Source organism: Oncorhynchus mykiss, chromosome 4 (assembly GCF_057628025.1).
Source record: "Oncorhynchus mykiss isolate SJ-2025 chromosome 4, ASM5762802v1, whole genome shotgun sequence".
In the NCBI taxonomy this organism is placed as follows: domain Eukaryota; kingdom Metazoa; phylum Chordata; class Actinopteri; order Salmoniformes; family Salmonidae; genus Oncorhynchus; species Oncorhynchus mykiss.
Window position 1 is genome coordinate 14,578,865 of NC_143025.1, and position 16,927 is coordinate 14,595,791.

Genomic DNA, 16,927 nt, shown 5'->3' on the forward strand with positions numbered 1-16,927 from the left:
GGGAGGGAGGGAGATTTGGAAAGAGGGAGGGAGATTTGGAAAGAGGGAGGGAGGGAGATTCGGAAAGAGGGAGGGAGATTCGGAGGGAGGGAGATAGAGAGATTCGGAGGTGGAGGGAGGGAGGGAGAGAGATTCAGAGGTGGAGGGAGGGAGAGAGATTCAGAGGTGGAGGGAGGGAGAGAGATTCAGAGGTGGAGGGAGGGAGGGAGAGAGATTCAGAGGTGGAGGGAGGGAGGGAGAGAGATTCAGAGGTGGAGGGAGGGAGGGAGGGAGAGAGATTCAGAGGTGGAGGGAGGGAGGGAGAGAGATTCAGAGGTGGAGGGAGGGAGGGAGAGAGATTCAGAGGTGGCGGGAGGGAGGGAGAGAGATTCAGAGGTGGAGGGAGGGAGGGAGAGAGATTCAGAGGTGGAGGGAGGGAGGGAGAGAGATTCAGAGGTGGAGGGAGGGAGGGAGAGAGATTCAGAGGTGGAGGGAGGGAGGGAGAGAGATTCGGAGGTGGAGGGAGGGAGGGAGAGAGATTCGGAGGTGGAGGGAGGGATGGAGAGAGATTCGGAGGTGGAGGGAGGGATGGAGAGAGATTCGGAGGTGGAGGGAGGGATGGAGAGAGATTCGGAGGTGGAGGGAGGGATGGAGAGAGATTCGGAGGTGGAGGGAGGGAGGGAGGGAGATTCGGAGGTGGAGGGAGATTTAGAGGGGGAGGAGCTTCGGAGGTGGAGGGAGGGAGGGAGATTTAGAGGGGGGGGGAGCTTCGGAGGTGGAGGGAGGGAGGGAGATTCGGAGAGGGGGAGGGAGCTTCGGAGAGATTGGGAGGGAGCTTCTGAGAGATTGGGAGGGAGCTTCGGAGAGAGGGGGAGGGAGCTTCGGAGAGAGGGGGAGGGAGCATCGGAGAGAGGGGGAGGGAGCTTCGGAGAGAGGGAGGAGGGAGCTTCGGAGAGAGGTGAGAAGGAGCTTCGGAGAGAGGTGGGAAGGAGCTTCGGAGAGAGGTGGGAGGGAGCTTCGGAGAGAGGTGGGAGGGAGCTTCGGAGAGAGGTGGGAGGGAGCTTCGGAGAGAGGTGGGAAGGAGCTTCGGAGAGAGGTGGGAGGGAGCTTCGGAGAGAGGTGGGAAGGAGCTTCGGAGAGAGGTGGGAAGGAGCTTCGGAGAGAGGTGGGAAGGAGCTTCGGAGAGAGGTGGGAAGGAGCTTCGGAGAGAGGTGGGAAGGAGCTTCGGAGAGAGGTGGGAAGGAGCTTCGGAGAGAGGTGGGAAGGAGCTTCGGAGAGAGGTGGGAAGGAGCTTCGGAGAGAGGTGGGAAGGAGCTTCGGAGAGAGGTGGGAAGGAGCTTCGGAGAGAGGTGGGAAGGAGCTTTGGAGAGAGGTGGGAAGGAGCTTCGGAGAGAGGGAGCTTCGGAGAGAGGGATTTTCGGAGAGAGGGAGCTTCGGAGAGAGGGGGGAGGGAGATTCGGAGAGGGGGAGGGAGCTTCGGAGAGAAGGGGGAGGGAGCTTCGGAGAGAAGAGATTCGGAGAGAGGGAGGCAGGGAGATTCGGAGAGGGAGGGAGGTAGTTTGATTCATAGCGAGAGGGAGGGAGATTCGGAGAGTGGGGAGGGAGATTCGGAGAGTGGGGGGCGAGATTCGGAAAGAGGGAGGGAGAGAGATTCGGAAAGAGGGAGGGAGGGAGATTCGGAAAGAGGGAGGGAGGGAGATTCGGAAAGAGGGAGGGAGGGAGGGCGATTCGGAAAGAGGGAGGGAGGGAGGGAGATTCGGAGGGATGGAGATTCGGAGAGAGGGAGGGATGGAGATTCGGAGAGAGGGAGGGAGGGAGATTCGGAGAGAGGGAGGGAGGGAGATTCGGAGAGAGGGAGAGAGGGAGATTCGGAGAGAGGGAGGGACGGAGATTCGGAGAGAGGGAGGGACGGAGATTCGGAGAGAGGGAGGGAGGGAGGGAGATTCGGAGAGAGGGAGGGAGATTCGGAGAGAGGGAGGGAGGGAGATTCAGAGAGAGGGAGGGAGGGAGATTCGGAGAGAGGGAGGGAGGGAGATTCGGAGAGAGGGAGGGAGGGAGATTCGGAGAGAGGGAGGGAGGGAGATTCGGAGAGAGGGAGATTCGGAGGGAGGGAGATTCGGAGGGAGGGAGATTCGGAGGGAGGGAGATTCGGAGGGAGGGAGATTCGGAGGGAGGGAGATTCGGAGAGAGGGAGGGAGATGGAGATTCAGAGAGAGACGGGGGAACGAGAGAGTGAGGGAGATTGAGAGGGGGTATTTGAGGGGGAAATGAACGAGAGAGAGAGATGGGGGAACGAACGAGAGAGAGAGAGAGATGGGGACCGAACGAGAGAGAGAAGGGGGACCGAACGAGGGGGAGAGAGAGAAGGGGGACCGAACGAGGGGGAGAGAGAGAAGGGGGACCGAACGAGAGAGCGAGAGAGAGAGAAGGGGGACCGAACGAGAGGGAGAGAGAGAGAGAGAAGGGGGACCGAACGAGGGGGAGAGCGAGAGAGAGAGAGAGAGAAGGGGGACCGAACGAGAGAGAGAGAGAGAGAGAAGGGGGACCGAACGAGGGGGAGAGAGAGAGAGAAGGGGGACCGAACGAGAGGGAGAGAGAGAGAGAGAGAGAGAAGGGGGACCGAACGAGAGAGAGAGAGAAGGGGGACCGAACGAGAGGGAGAGAGAGAGAGAGAGAAGGGGGACCGAACGAGAGAGAAGGGGGACCGAACGAGAGAGAGAGAGAGAGAGAGAGAGAGAGAGAGAGGGGGGACCGAACGAGAGGGAGAGAGAGAGAGAAGGGGGAGCGAACGAGAGGGAGAGAGAGAGAACAGAGAGAGAGAGAGAGGGGACCGAACGAGAGAGAGAGAGAGAGAGAGAGAGAAGGGGGACCGAACGAGAGGGAGAGAGAGAGAGAGAGAGAGAGAAGGGGGACCGAACAAGAGGGAGAGAGAGAGAGAGAAGGGGGACCGAACGAGAGGGAGAGAGAGAGAGAAGGGGGACCGAACGAGAGAGAGAGAGAAGGGGGACCGAACGAGAGGGAGGGAGGGAGAGAGAGAGAGAAGGGGGACCGAACGAGAGGGGGGGAGGGAGAGAGAGAGAGAAGGGGGACCGAACAAGAGGGGGAGAGAGAGAGAGAGAGAGAAGGGGGACCGAACGAGAGGGGGAGAGAGAGAGAGAGAGAGAAGGGGGACCGAACGAGAGGGAGAGAGAGAGAGAGAGAAGGGGGACCGAACGAGAGAGAGAGAGAAGGGGGACCGAACGAGAGAGAGAGAGAAGGGGGACCGAACGAGAGAGAGAGAGAAGGGGGACCGAACGAGAGAGAGAGAGAGAAGGGGGACCGAACGAGAGAGAGAGAGAGAAGGGGGACCGAACGAGAGAGAGAGAGAAGGGGGACCGAACGAGAGAGAGAGAGAGAAGGGGGACCGAACGAGAGAGAGAGAGAGAAGGGGGACCGAACGAGAGAGAGAACGAGGGAGAGAGAGAAGGGGGACCGAACGAGAGAGAGAACGAGAGAGAGAGAAGGGGGACCGAGAGAGGGAACGAGAGGGAGAGAAGGGGGAACGAGAGAGAGAGAAGGGGGAACGAGAGAGAGAACGAGAGAGAGAGAAGGGGGAACGAGAGAGAACGAGAGAGAGAGAAGGGGGAACGACGGGGGGAACGAAGGAGAGGGAGAACAAACGAGAGAGAGTGGGGAATGAATGAGGGAGAGAGGGGTGAACAAACGAATTAACGGGAGATGAATGAATGAACGAACGGGAGAAAGGGGGGATCGAACGAACGGGAAAGAGGGGGATCGAACGAACGAACGAGGTAGAGTGAGAGGGGGCGAATGAACGAGAGGGGGGGTAATGAATGAATGGGAGAGAGAGGGGGGGGGGTTGGGGGATTGAATGAACGAGGTAGGGCCAGAGGGGGGGAACGAACGAGAGAGTGATAGGGGTGAACGAACGAGAGGGGTGAACATACAAATGAGAGAGAGGGGGAACGAACAAACGAGAGAGAGAGAGGGGGTGGAATGAATGAGAGGGAGAAGGGGTGGAAGGAACGAGAGGGAGAAGGGGTGTAAGGAACGAGAGAGAGAGAGGGGGTGGAAGGAACGAGAGGGGGTGTAAGGAACGAGAGAATGAGGGGGTGTAAGGAACGAACGAGAGAGAGAGGGGGTGGAAGGAACGAGAGAGAAGGGGTGGAAGGAACGAGAGAGAGAAGGGGTGGAAGGAACGAGAGGGAGAAGGGGTGGAAGGAACGAGAGGGAGAAGGGGTGGAAGGAACGAGAGGGAGAAAGGGTGTAAGGAACGAGAGAGAGGGGGTGGAAGGAACGAGAGAGAATGGGTGGAAGGAACGAGAGAGAAGGGGTGGAAGGAACGAGAGAGAAGGGGTGGAAGGAACGAGAGAGAAGGGGTGGAAGGAACGAGAGAGAAGGGGTGGAAGGAACGAGAGAGAAGGGGTGGAAGGAACGAGAGAGAAGGGGTGGAATGAACGAGAGAGAAGGGGTGGAAGGAACGAGAGAGAAGGGGTGGAAGGAACGAGAGAGAATGGGTGGAAGGAACGAGAGAGAAGGGGTGGAAGGAACGAGAGGGAGAAGGGGTGGAAGGAACGAGAGGGAGAAGTGGTGGAAGGAACGAGAGGGAGAAGTGGTGGAAGGAACGAGAGGGAGAAGGGGTGGAAGGAACGAGAGGGAGAAGGGGTGGAAGGAACGAGAGGGAGAAGGGGTGGAAGGAACGAAGGAACGAGAGGGAGAAGGGGTGGAAGGAACGAGAGGGAGAAGGGGTGGAAGGAACGAACAAACGAGAGAGAGAGGGGGTGGAAGGAACGAACAAACGAGAGAGAGAGAGAGGGTGGTGGAACGAACCAACGAGAGAGAGAGAGGGGGTGGAACGAACCAACGAGAGAGAGAGGGGGGGGTGGAATGAACGAGAGAGAAGGGGTGGAAGGAACGAGAGAGAAGGGGTGGAAGGAACTAGAGAGAAGGGGTGGAAGGAACTAGAGAGAAGGGGTGGAAGGAACTAGAGAGAAGGGGTGGAAGGAACGAGAGAGAAGGGGTGGAAGGAACGAGAGAGAAGAGGTGGAAGGAACGAGAGAGAAGGGGTGGAAGGAACGAGAGAGAAGGGGTGGAAGGAACGAGAGAGAAGGGGTGGAAGGAACGAGAGAGAAGGGGTGGAAGGAACGAGAGAGAAGGGGTGGAAGGAACGAGAGAGAAGGGGTGGAAGGAACGAGAGAGAAGGGGTGGAAGGAACGAGGGAAAGAGGGTGGAAGGAACGAGGGAGAGAGGGTGGAAGGAACGAGGGAGAGAGGGTGGAAGGAACGAGGGAGAGAGGGGGGAACGAACGAGGGAGAGAGCGGGGTGGAACGAACGAGGGCGAGAGCGGGGTGGAACGAACGAGAGAGAGAGAGAGGGGGTGGAATGAACGAGAGGGAGAAGGGGTGGAAGGAACGAGAGGGAGAAGGGGTGTAAGGAACGAGAGAGAGAGAGGGGGTGGAAGGAACGAGAGGGAGAGGGGGTGTAAGGAACGAGAGAATGAGGGGGTGTAAGGAACGAACGAGAGAGAGAGGGGGTGGAAGGAACGAGAGAGAAGGGGTGGAAGGAACGAGAGAGAGAAGGGGTGGAAGGAACGAGAGGGAGAAGGGGTGGAAGGAACGAGAGGGAGAAGGGGTGGAAGGAACGAGAGGGAGAAAGGGTGTAAGGAACGAGAGAGAGGGGGTGGAAGGAACGAGAGAGAAGGGGTGGAAGGAACGAGAGAGAAGGGGTGGAAGGAACGAGAGAGAAGGGGTGGAAGGAACGAGAGAGAAGGGGTGGAAGGAACGAGAGAGAAGGGGTGGAAGGAACGAGAGAGAAGGGGTGGAAGGAACGAGAGAGAAGGGGTGGAAGGAACGAGAGGGAGAAGGGGTGGAAGGAACGAGAGGGAGAAGGAACGAGAGGGAGAAGTGGTGGAAGGAACGATAGGGAGAAGTGGTGGAAGGAACGAGAGGGAGAAGGGGTGGAAGGAACGAGAGGGAGAAGGGGTGGAAGGAACGAAGGAACGAGAGGGAGAAGGGGTGGAAGGAACGAGAGGGAGAAGGGGTGGAAGGAACGAGAGGGAGAAGGGGTGGAAGGAACGAACAAACGAGAGAGAGAGAGAGGGTGGTGGAACGAACCAACGCGAGATAGAGAGGGGGTGGAACGAACCAACGAGAGAGAGAGAGGGGGTGGAATGAACGAGAGAGAAGGGGTGGAAGGAACGAGAGAGAAGGGGTGGAAGGAACTAGAGAGAAGGGGTGGAAGGAACGAGAGAGAAGGGGTGGAAGGAACGAGAGAGAAGGGGTGGAAGGAACGAGAGAGAAGGGGTGGAAGGAACGAGAGAGAAGGGGTGGAAGGAACGAGAGAGAAGGGGTGGAAGGAACGAGAGAGAAGGGGTGGAAGGAACGAGAGAGAAGGGGTGGAAGGAACGAGAGAGAAGGGGTGGAAGGAACGAGGGAGAGAGGGTGGAAGGAACGAGGGAGAGAGGGGGGAACGAACGAGGGAGAGAGCGGGGTGGAACGAACGAGAGAGAGAGCGGGGTGGAACGAACGAGGGAGAGAGCGGGGTGGAACGAACGAGAGAGACAGCGGGGGGGACAAACGAGAGAGACAGCGGGGGGGGGACAAACGAGAAAGAGAGCGGGGGGGATAATCGAGAGAGAGAGCAGGGGACAACAACGAGAGAGAGGGCGGGACAACAACGAGAGAGAGCGGGGGGACGAACGAGAGAGAGAGCGGGGAACGAACGAGAGAGACAGCGGGGGGGACAAACGAGAGAGACAGCGGGGGGTTGAGCGAGAGAGACAGCGGGGGGACGAACGAGAGAGACAGCGATCGAGAGAGAGAAGGGGTGGAAGGAACGAGAGAGAGAAGGGGTGGAAGGAACGAGAGAGAAGGGGTGGAACGAACGAGAGAGAGAGCGGGGTGGAACGAGCGAGAGAGAGAGGGGTGGAACGAACGAGAGAGAGAGGGGTGGAACGAAGGAGAGAGAGAGGGGGGTGGAACGAAGGAGAGAGGGGGGGGTGGAACGAAGGAGAGAGAGGGGGGGTGGAACGAAGGAGAGAGAGAGGGGGGTGGAACGAAGGAGCGAGAGAGGGGGGTGGAACGAGCGAGAGAGAGAGGGGTGGAACGAACGAGAGGGAGAAGGGGTGGAACGAAGGAGAGAGAGAGGGGTGGAACGAACGAGAGGGAGAAGGGGTGGAACGAAGGAGAGAGGGGTGGAACGAAGGAGAGAGAGAGGGGGGTGGAACGAGAGAGAGAGTGGGGTGGAACGAGCGAGAGAGAGGGGGGTGGAACGAACGAGAGGGAGAAGGGGTGGAACGAACGAGAGGGAGAAGGGGTGGAAGGAACGAGGGAGAGAGGGGGTGGAACGAACGAGGGAGAGAGAGGGGTGGAACGAACGAGAGAGAGAGAGAGGGGTGGAACGAACGAGGGAGAGAGAGGGGTGGAACGAACGAGGGAGAGAGAGGGGTGGAACGAACGAGGGAGAGAGGGGTGGAAGGAACGAGGGAGAGAGAGGGGTGGAACAAGCGAGAGAGGGGTGGAACGAGAGAGAGAGGGGTGGAACGAGCGGGGTGGAACGAGCGAGAGAGAGAGCGGGGTGGAACGAGCGAGAGAGAGAGCGGGTTGGAACGAGCGAGAGAGAGAGGGGTGGAACGAACGAGAGAGAGAGGGGTGGAACGAACGGGAGGGAGAAGGGGTGGAACGAGCGAGAGAGAAGGGGTGGAACGAGCGAGAGGGAGAAGGGGTGGAACGAACGAGGGAGAGAGAGAGAGAGAGGGGTGGAACGAGCGAGAGAGAGAGAGGGGTGGAACGAGCGAGAGAGAGAGAGGGGTGGAACGAGCGAGAGAGAGAGGGGTGGAACGAGCGAGAGAGAGAGGGGTGGAACGAGCGAGAGAGAGAGGGGTGGAACGAGCGAGAGAGAGAGGGGTGGAACGAGCGAGAGAGGGGTGGAACGAGCGAGAGAGGGGTGGAACGAGCGAGAGAGAGAGGGGTGGAACGAGCGAGAGAGAGAGAGGGGTGGAACGAGCGAGAGAGAGAGAGGGGTGGAACGAACGAGAGAGAGAGAGAGGGGTGGAACGAGCGAGAGAGAGAGAGAGGGGTGGAACGAGAGAGAGGGGGGTGGAACAAGAGAGAGAGAGAGGGGGTGGAACAAGAGAGAGAGAGAGGGGTGGAACGAGAGAGAGAGAGAGAGGGGTGGAACGAGAGAGAGAGAGAGAGGGGTGGAACGAGAGAGAGAGAGAGGGGTGGAACGAGCGAGAGAGAGAGGGGTGGAACGAGCGAGAGAGAGAGGGGTGGAACGAGCGAGAGAGAGAGAGGGGTGGAACGAGAGAGAGGGGTGGAACGAGAGAGAGAGAGAGAGAGAGAGGGTTTTGGAACGAGAGAGAGAGAGAGAGGGGTGGAACGAGAGAGAGAGAGAGAGAGGGGTGGAACGAGCGAGAGAGAGAGAGGGGTGGAACGAGCGAGAGAGAGAGAGAGGGGTGGAACGAGCGAGAGAGAGAGAGAGAGGGGTGGAACGAGCGAGAGAGAGAGGGGTGGAACGAGCGAGAGAGAGGGGTGGAACGAGCGAGAGATAGAGAGGCGTGGAGCGAGAGAGAGAGAGAGAGAGGGGTGGAACGAGCGAGAGAGAGAGAGAGAGAGGTGGAACGAGCGAGAGAGAGAGAGAGAGGGGTGGAACGAGCGAGAGAGAGAGGGGTGGAACGAGCGAGAGAGAGGGGTGGAACGAGCGAGAGAGAGGGGTGGAACGAGCGAGAGATAGAGAGGCGTGGAGCGAGAGAGAGAGAGCGAGAGGGGTGGAACGAGCGAGAGAGAGAGAGAGAGAGGTGGAACGAGCGAGAGAGAGAGAGAGAGAAAGGGGTGGAACGAGAAAGGGGTGGAACGAGAGAGGGGTGGAACGAGCGAGAGAGAGAGGGGTGGAACGAGCGAGAGAGAGAGGGGTGGAACGAGCGAGAGAGAGGGAGGGGTGGAACGAGCGAGAGAGAGGGAGGGGTGGAACGAGAGAGAGAGGGAGGCGTGGAACAAGCGAGAGAGAGAGGGAGGGTTGGAACGAGCGAGAGAGAGAGAGAGAGGGAGGGGTGGAACGAGCGAGAGAGAGAGAGAGAGAGAAAGGGGTGGAACGAACGAATGAGAGAGAGAGGAAGGGGTGGAACGAACGAACGAGAGAGAGAGGAAGGGGTGGAACGAACGAACGAGAGACAAGAAGGGGTGGAACGAACGAACGAGAGACAGGAAGGGGTGGAACGAACGAACGAGAGAGAGAGGAAGGGGTGGAACGAACGAGAGAGAGGGGTGGAACGAGCGAGAGAGAGAGGGGTCGAGCGAGAGAGAGAGGGGTGGAACGAGCGAGAGAGAGAGAGGGGTCGAGCGAGAGAGAGAGGGGTGGAACGAGCGAGAGAGAGAGGAGTATAACGAGCGAGAGAGAGAGGGGTGGAACGAGCGAGAGAGAGAGGGGTGGAACGAGCGAGAGAGAGAGGTGGAACGAGCAAAAGAGAGAGAGGGGTGGAACGAGCGAAAGAGAGAGAGGGGTGGAACGAGCGAGAGAGAGAGAGGGGTGGAACGAGCGAGAGAGAGAGAGGGGTGGAACGAGCGAGAGAGAGAGAGGGGTGGAACGAGCGAGAGAGAGAGAGGGGTGGAACGAGCGAGAGAGAGAGAGAGGGGTGGAACGAGCGAGAGAGAGAAAGAGGGGTGGAACGAGCGAGAGAGAGAAAGAGGGGTGGAACGAGCGAGAGAGAGAGAGAGGGGTGGAACGAGCGAGAGAGAGAGAGAGAGGGGTGGAACGAGCGAGAGAGAGAGGGGTGGAACGAGCGAGAGAGAGAGAGGAGTGGAACGAGCAAGAGAGAGAGGGGTGAAACGAGCGAGAGAGAGAGGGGTAGAACGAGCGAGAGAGGGGTGGAACGAGCGAGAAGGGGTGGAGCGAGCGAGCGAGACAGCGGGGGGGACAAACGAGAGAGAGAGAGAGCGGGGTGGAATGAGCGAGAGAGAGAAGGGGTGGAGCGAGCGAGAGAGAGAAGGGGTGGAGCGAGCGAGAGAGAGGGGTGGAGCGAGCGAGAGAGAGGGGTGGAACGAGCGAGAGAGAGGGGTGGAACGAGCGAGAGAGAGGGGTGGAACGAGCGAGAGAGAGAGGGGTGGAACGAGCGAGAGAGAGAGAGGGGTGGAACGAGCGAGAGAGAGAGGGGTGGAACGAGCGAGAGAGAGAGGGGTGAAACGAGCGAGAGAGAGAGGGGTGGAACGAGCGAGAGAGAGAGAGGGGTGGAACGAGCGAGAGAGAGAGGGGTGGAACGAGTGAGAGAGAGGGGTGGAACGAGCGAGAGAGAGGGGTGGAACGAGCGAGAGAGCGAGGGGTGGAACGATCGAGAGAGAGAGGGGTGGAACGATCGAGAGAGAGAGGGGTGGAGCGAGCGAGCTAGACAGCGGGGGGGGGGACAAACGAGAGAGAGAGAGCGGGGTGGAGCGAACGAGAGACAGAGCGGGGTGGAGCAAACGAGAGAGAGAAGGGGTGGAGCGAACGAGAGAGAGAAGGGGTGGGAGCGAGCGAGAGAGAGTGGGGTGTAGCGAACGAGAGAGAGAGAGCGGGTGACAACAACGAGAGATAGCGGGGGCACGAACGAGAGAGAGAGCGGGGGGACGAACGAGAGAGAGAGCGGGGGGGCGAACGAGAGAGAGAGGGGGGGGTGCGAACGAGAGAGAGAGCGGGGGGAACGAACGAGAGAGAGCGGGGGGAACGAACGAGAGAGACAGCGGGGGGAGCGAACGAGAGAGAGGGGTGGAACGAGCGAGAGAGGGGGGTGGAACGAGAGAGAGAGGGGGGTGGAACGAGAGAGAGAGAGGGGTGGAACGAGAGAGAGAGAGGGGTGGAACGAGCGAGAGAGAGGGGTGAAGCGAGAGAGAGAGAGGGGTGTAACGAGCGAGAGAGAGAGGGGTGAAACGAGAGAGACAGCGGGGGGACGAACGAATGAGAGAGGAGGGCGAACGAATGAGAGAGGAGGGCGAACGAATGAGAGAGGAGGGCGAACGAATGAGAGAGGAGGGCGAACGAACGAGAGAGGGGGGGAATGAACTAGAGGGGGGAATGAACAAACGAGAGAGCGGGGGGGAATGAACTAGAGAGGGGGGAATGAACAAACGAGAGAGCGAAGGGGTGGAGAGAAGGGGTGGAACGAACGAGAGAGAAAAGGGGTGGAGCGAACGAGAGAGAGAAGGGGTGGAGCGAACGAGAGAGAGAAGGGGTGGAGCGAACGAGAGAGGGGGTGGAACGAGAGAGGTTGGGAGGGGTGGAACGAGCGAGAGAGAGAGGTGGAACGAGCGAAAGAGAGAGAGGGGTGGAACGAGCGAAAGAGAGAGAGGGGTGGAACGAGCGAAAGAGAGAGAGGGGTGGAACGAGCGAGAGAGAGAGAGGGGTGGAACGAGCGAGAGAGAGGGGTGGAACGAGCGAGAGAGAGAGAGAGAGGGGTGGAACGAGCGAGAGAGAGAGAGGAGTGGAACGAGCGAGAGAGAGAGGGGTGAAACGAGCGAGAGAGAGAGGGGTAGAACGAGCGAGAGAGAGGGGTGAAACGAGCGAGAGAGGGGTGAAACGAGCGAGAGAGAGGGGTGGAACGAGCGAGAAGGGGTGGAGCGAGCGAGCGAGACAGCGGGGGGGACAAACGAGAGAGAGAGAGAGAGCGGGGTGGAACGAGCGAGAGAGAGCGGGGTGGAACGAGCGAGAGAGAGAAGGGGTGGAGCGAGCGAGAGAGAGGGGTGGAGCGAGCGAGAGAGAGGGGTGGAACGAGCGAGAGAGAGGGGTGGAACGAGCGAGAGAGAGGGGTGGAACGAGCGAGAGAGAGAGGGGTGGAACGAGAGAGAGAGGGGTGGAACGAGCGAGAGAGAGAGGGGTGGAACGAGCGAGAGAGAGAGGGGTGAAACGAGCGAGAGAGAGAGGGTTGGAACGAGCGAGAGAGAGAGGGGTGGAACGAGCGAGAGAGAGAGGGGTGGAACGAGCGAGAGAGAGAGGGGTGGAACGAGCGAGAGAGAGAGGGGTGGAACGAGCGAGAGAGAGAGGGGTGGAACGAGCGAGAGAGAGGGGTGGAACGAGCGAGAGAGAGAGGGGTGGAACGAGCGAGAGAGAGAGGGGTGGAACGAGCGAGAGAGAGAGGGGTGGAACGAGCGAGAGAGAGAGGGGTGGAACGATCGAGAGAGAGAGGGGTGGAGCGAGCGAGCGAGACAGCGGGGGGGGGGGGACAAACGAGAGAGAGAGAGAGCGGGGTGGAACGAGCGAGAGAGAGAAGGGGTGGAGCGAACGAGAGACAGAGCGGGGTGGAGCGAACGAGAGAGAGAAGGGGTGGAGCGAACGAGAGAGAGAAGGGGTGGGAGCGAACGAGAGAGAGTGGGGTGGAGCGAACGAGAGAGAGAGCGGGGGGAACGATCGAGAGAGAGAGCGGGGGGAACGAACGAGAGAGACAGCGGGGGGAGCAAACGAGAGAGACAGCGGGGGGTGCGAACGAGAGAGAGGGGTGGAGCGAGCGAGAGAGAGGGGTGGAACGAGAGAGAGAGAGGGGTGGAACGAGAGAGAGAGAGGGGTGGAACGAGAGAGAGAGAGGGGTGGAACGAGCGAGAGAGAGGGGTGAAACGAGAGAGAGAGGGGTGTAACGAGCGAGAGAGAGAGGGGTGAAACGAGAGAGACAGCGGGGGGGACGAACGAGAGAGCGGGGGGAGGGCGAACGAATGAGAGAGGAGGGCGAACGAATGAGAGAGGAGGGCGAACGAATGAGAGAGGAGGGCGAACGAATGAGAGAGGAGGGCGAACGAATGAGAGAGGAGGGCGAACGAACGAGAGAGGGGGGGAATGAACTAGAGAGGGGGGAATGAACAAACAAGAGAGCGGGGGGGAATGAACTAGAGAGGGGGGAATGAACAAACGAGAGAGCGGGGGGGAATGAACTAGAGAGGGGGGAATGAACAAACGAGAGAGCGAAGGGGTGGAGAGAAGGGGTGGAACGAACGAGAGAGAAAAGGGGTGGAGCGAACGAGAGAGAGAAGGGGTGGAGCGAACGAGAGAGAGGGGGTGGAGCGAACGAGAGAGAGAAGGGGTGGAGCGAACGAGAGAGAGGGGTGGAACGAGAGAGGTTGGGATGGGGGGACTATCGAGAGAGAGAGGGGGGACGGGGGAACGAATGAGAGAGGGGGGACTGGGGAACGAATGAGAGGGGTGGGATGGGGGAAAGAACGAAAGATAGGGGGACGAACAAGAGAGAGGGTGGGTGAACGAAAGAGAGCGGGAGGAACGGACGAAAGAGAGATGGGGGGAACAAACGAAAGAGGGGAGAACGAAAGAGAGTTGGGAAATGAACGATAGAAAGAGGGAGAGAGAGAGAAAGGGAATGATTCAGATGGTGAGAGAGAATGACTAAAGGAGGAGTTAAAGGGAGAATTAGAGAAGTTGAAGTGACGGAGAGAGAGAAAAGAAATGTGTGGTGAAGTCAGGTCATTTCCAACTCACTTAGTGAAGCTATGTTTTATTGACTGTACAAAGAGTCTCTGACCGTGCATTAAGACATGAACGAGTCCTATTCTATCCAGGATTGAAATCTTTGACCCTATCATGTCTCAAGATGTAGGTTTCTATTATTTGCAGTATGAGGAAGACCAAGAATTGGAGCCCGTTATCATTTGTATCCATTGGCATGTTGTTGTTTCTGACTCGAAATCGCAAGAAAAATAGAAAGATTTATTCTGCCTTCCATTTAAGTATCAAGTGCAAATTTAATGTGGAAATAGAAAGGATTCAGAGAGACAGATTTGTAGGACACAGTATTGCACATGTCTGGGTCGCTCCCAGGTCAACCATCGCCACCCGAAGAGTCACGGTTGCCATGCCAGGGATCTATTGGCGTCGTTATGGGCGACTGCTCGCCGGAGGTGCTAATTTGTTAATATTCCTTCCGAGAGGCGTCTTAATTAGGTTTAAGATTCATGCCTAATTTAGTTATTATGCGCAGGATGAATGAACTAATGAACGTTCCAAGATTTCAGATCACTTCCTGCTTCGAGTAAATTTATTTTTTATTTTTTTTGTGAATTAATTGTTGGCGGGTTAACCTTGCTCTCATTTGTTTAATCATTGGAAATAGTCTGGGATTTTCTCTTTAACTGCTTATTGCAGAGGGTCTGTATTTACAGTGATAATGGACAGTAAAAAAACTAAAAACATAATCATCAGAATATATATTTTTTCAACAAAACAAAAGGATCTCGATCGACTTTGAAATGTCTCAAACCAAATGGAAACTGTGTAGAAATAATGGACCTCCATTTATAGTCTCTTCTCTCTGTCCAGCTTGATAACAGTAATTGGACATTTATAGTCTCTTCTCTCTGTCCAGCTTGATAACAGTAATTGGACATTTATAGTCTCTTCTCTCTGTCCAGCTTGATAACAGTAATTGAAACGAAAGCTTAACAGTCAGGGAGTTTAGAAAATTACAAAAGCAATAGATGGAGGAATATTTTTATGCTAAGTTTGATATAATAAATATAAGGCAAGGATTTTAAGGATTTTAATTGCGGCAATCCGGGCCTTGGTGAAGACTGAATGTGGCCTGCGGTGAAATGAGTTTGACACCCCTGATCTATATAAATAAAAAACATCTAGTTTACAATCAATGTTGGCATAGAAGGCGTAACTATGGCCCGTGGTCTGGTCAAACAGTAATGCTTCTACGGAACCATATACAATCCCCCCGCAGCCGGTGTCCCGGTTCCATCCCCACTTCAGCACTACGCATTTCTCATCTCTCTATTCATTTGCTCCCATCTTTTCACAAATAAAATAAACATACGTAAGGTGTTCAACATTCCATCCTCCTTTAAAAAAAGAAAAGAAGCTGTAATGATTTATTTGTTGTTTTTTTTCTCCACAGATTCCGGCAGACCATCCTGTTAGAGACCATCAGTGGCAGGCATAAGTCAAAACTATCCTCTCTAGCCTTTCCTCTGTGTCCACAGGGATGGTTCAGTCCAGGTCAGGTGTTTGTGCTGGATGAGTACTGCGCCCGCTACGGTGTGAGGGGCTGCCACCGCCACCTCAGCTACCTCCGGGACCTGATTGAGTACTCTGAGAACAACACCCTGGTCGACCCCACCCTCCTGCATTACAGCTATGCCTTCTGTGCCTCCCACATCCATGGCAATAGGTACATACATCAAAAGCTCCACAAATGAGTTAAGTGTTGTATTAAAGCAACTACAGGTTTTTGCTTGTACTGTTTGCCAAACTGAAATGTCTCCGAAGCTCAGATGGTCAGTGTCAAGGTGATTTAAAAAAAAAATCTATAACCAGTGAAAAGACTCATCCCACTGTGAAAAACTGATTGAATCAACGTTGTTTCCACGTCATTTCAACCCCAAAAAAGTAAATGTGATGGTGTGGAATCAACATGGAAAACTGATTGGATTTTCAAAAAGTCATCAACGTAGGGAGATGAATTTAGTCTTTTTTTCACCCAACTTTTAACCTAAATCCCATGACATGGTGACGTTTTTTTGTTGATTTCACGTTAGTTTCAACCCAACCAAACTGATGTCTGTGCCTGGTGGGAATCTTGTTCACACTCTTCCATTCATTGCCCCTATAGTATGTCATACACCCATAGAAAAGCTTGTATACTTTTTATTTCACATTTCAGAAATCAAGGAATCAGAAATATTTAGGTAAAAGAGAAACTGTGGGCTTTTGTGTGATGTAAAGACGAATCCTGCAAAGAGACTTGATCCACCCACCCAGGTTGGCTCTTTCAATGTCTTTTTCATTTCTCCATTCTTTGAGAAAGAGGGAGAACGTGTACGGAGTCTCTGCATGCAAATGATCACTTAGCTGTTAACTCTGCATCATAGCGTAGTATGATTAGAAAATGAATACAGGTTCTATATCAGTTTTTAATAGGTTGATAATTGTTCCCTTTTCATCCTCCATATTTTCTTCTTATATCTTTTTCTTTGGTTTATCATTTCATTTCTACACACAATTTCTGAAATGATATATGTTTGAGGTTTGATGTTTAGATTTAACCAAATATCCAAGGTTTTTACACAGAGAAAAATGTTCACGACCACCAAATAATTATAATGAAATATAATCATATTTTCTGGACATGAGTTAGTACAGTACTTTTGTCAAAAGCATGTCATTTGTTTCTTGTATTTAGTATTTAGTCTGAAATGAGCAGTATGCCTTGGCCACTTGCCGGCTTAACAGCTCCTCTCTATCCCTCTTAAGGCATGCTTCCCATTATGATAAAATTTTGTGACATTTTTGTTTGTTTTCATCTTTGGACAAGGTTTTTTTGGGGCTTTTCATGCACGCATTCTTTGTTGAGGTAAGCCGAAGTTTGGTAGCCGAAGTCTTCAATAAAGTGTTTGTTTTCATTCAACGAGACAACTACTTTTCATGCACATTTTTTTTCACTTGAGAAATACTGCACCAAACATCTTGGATGTGAAATTCCATGACTAAGACCTCTGCAAAAACTTCAAAATGGATTTCAGATTTCTTGAGTTACTCTATCTAGGAAGTTTATACTGACTACTGTGTCTCAAGATGGACTAACAGTGCTATTGCTGCTTTTTCCTCGTAATTCAAGCGAAGCTATTTTAAGGGAGTATGGGAGGCACAGCCGAGTTCTGCTAGGAGCATTATGTAGACGCCTTTACGGCTATTAGTTTCCCACTTACCTCAAATAACCCCATGCTTGACTTCCCCTGTGATAAATGCTAATATATGTGCTTTCTCTCTTTGTTGAGTAATTTAGCCAATTAGAGAACGTAATGATTAGCCTCTGTGTAATCACCATGTATAAACAGGGGAGATTGCTGGAACTGGCTTTTTGTCAGTTGGAGTTCTAATTTGAATAATTGATGCCTATTCAGTGCTCTGATGCTGCCAGAAAGGGTGTGGAAGGGAGTGGAAGATGGCATCGGGTAGCATGAGGCCACAGACTGAGATG

At 55.3% G+C, this 16,927-nt stretch overlaps 1 protein-coding gene across 21 annotated transcripts in view; it reads left to right on the plus strand.

The window, feature by feature from the left end:
- The window catches only part of cadps2 (calcium dependent secretion activator 2), a 268,319-nt gene that overhangs the window by 149,485 nt on the left and 101,907 nt on the right, over positions 1-16,927 (plus strand). For 19 of the 21 annotated variants that reach the window (XM_090231185.1, XM_090231186.1, XM_090231188.1 and 16 more), the window contains exon 13: positions 14,931-15,118. In XM_090231185.1, the coding sequence (XP_090087311.1) occupies positions 14,931-15,118 (188 nt within the window). Of the gene's footprint in view, positions 1-14,930; positions 15,147-16,927 lie in introns of all 21 variants that reach the window. The other 2 variants (XR_016495113.1, XR_016495114.1) reach the window with 1 other exon arrangement.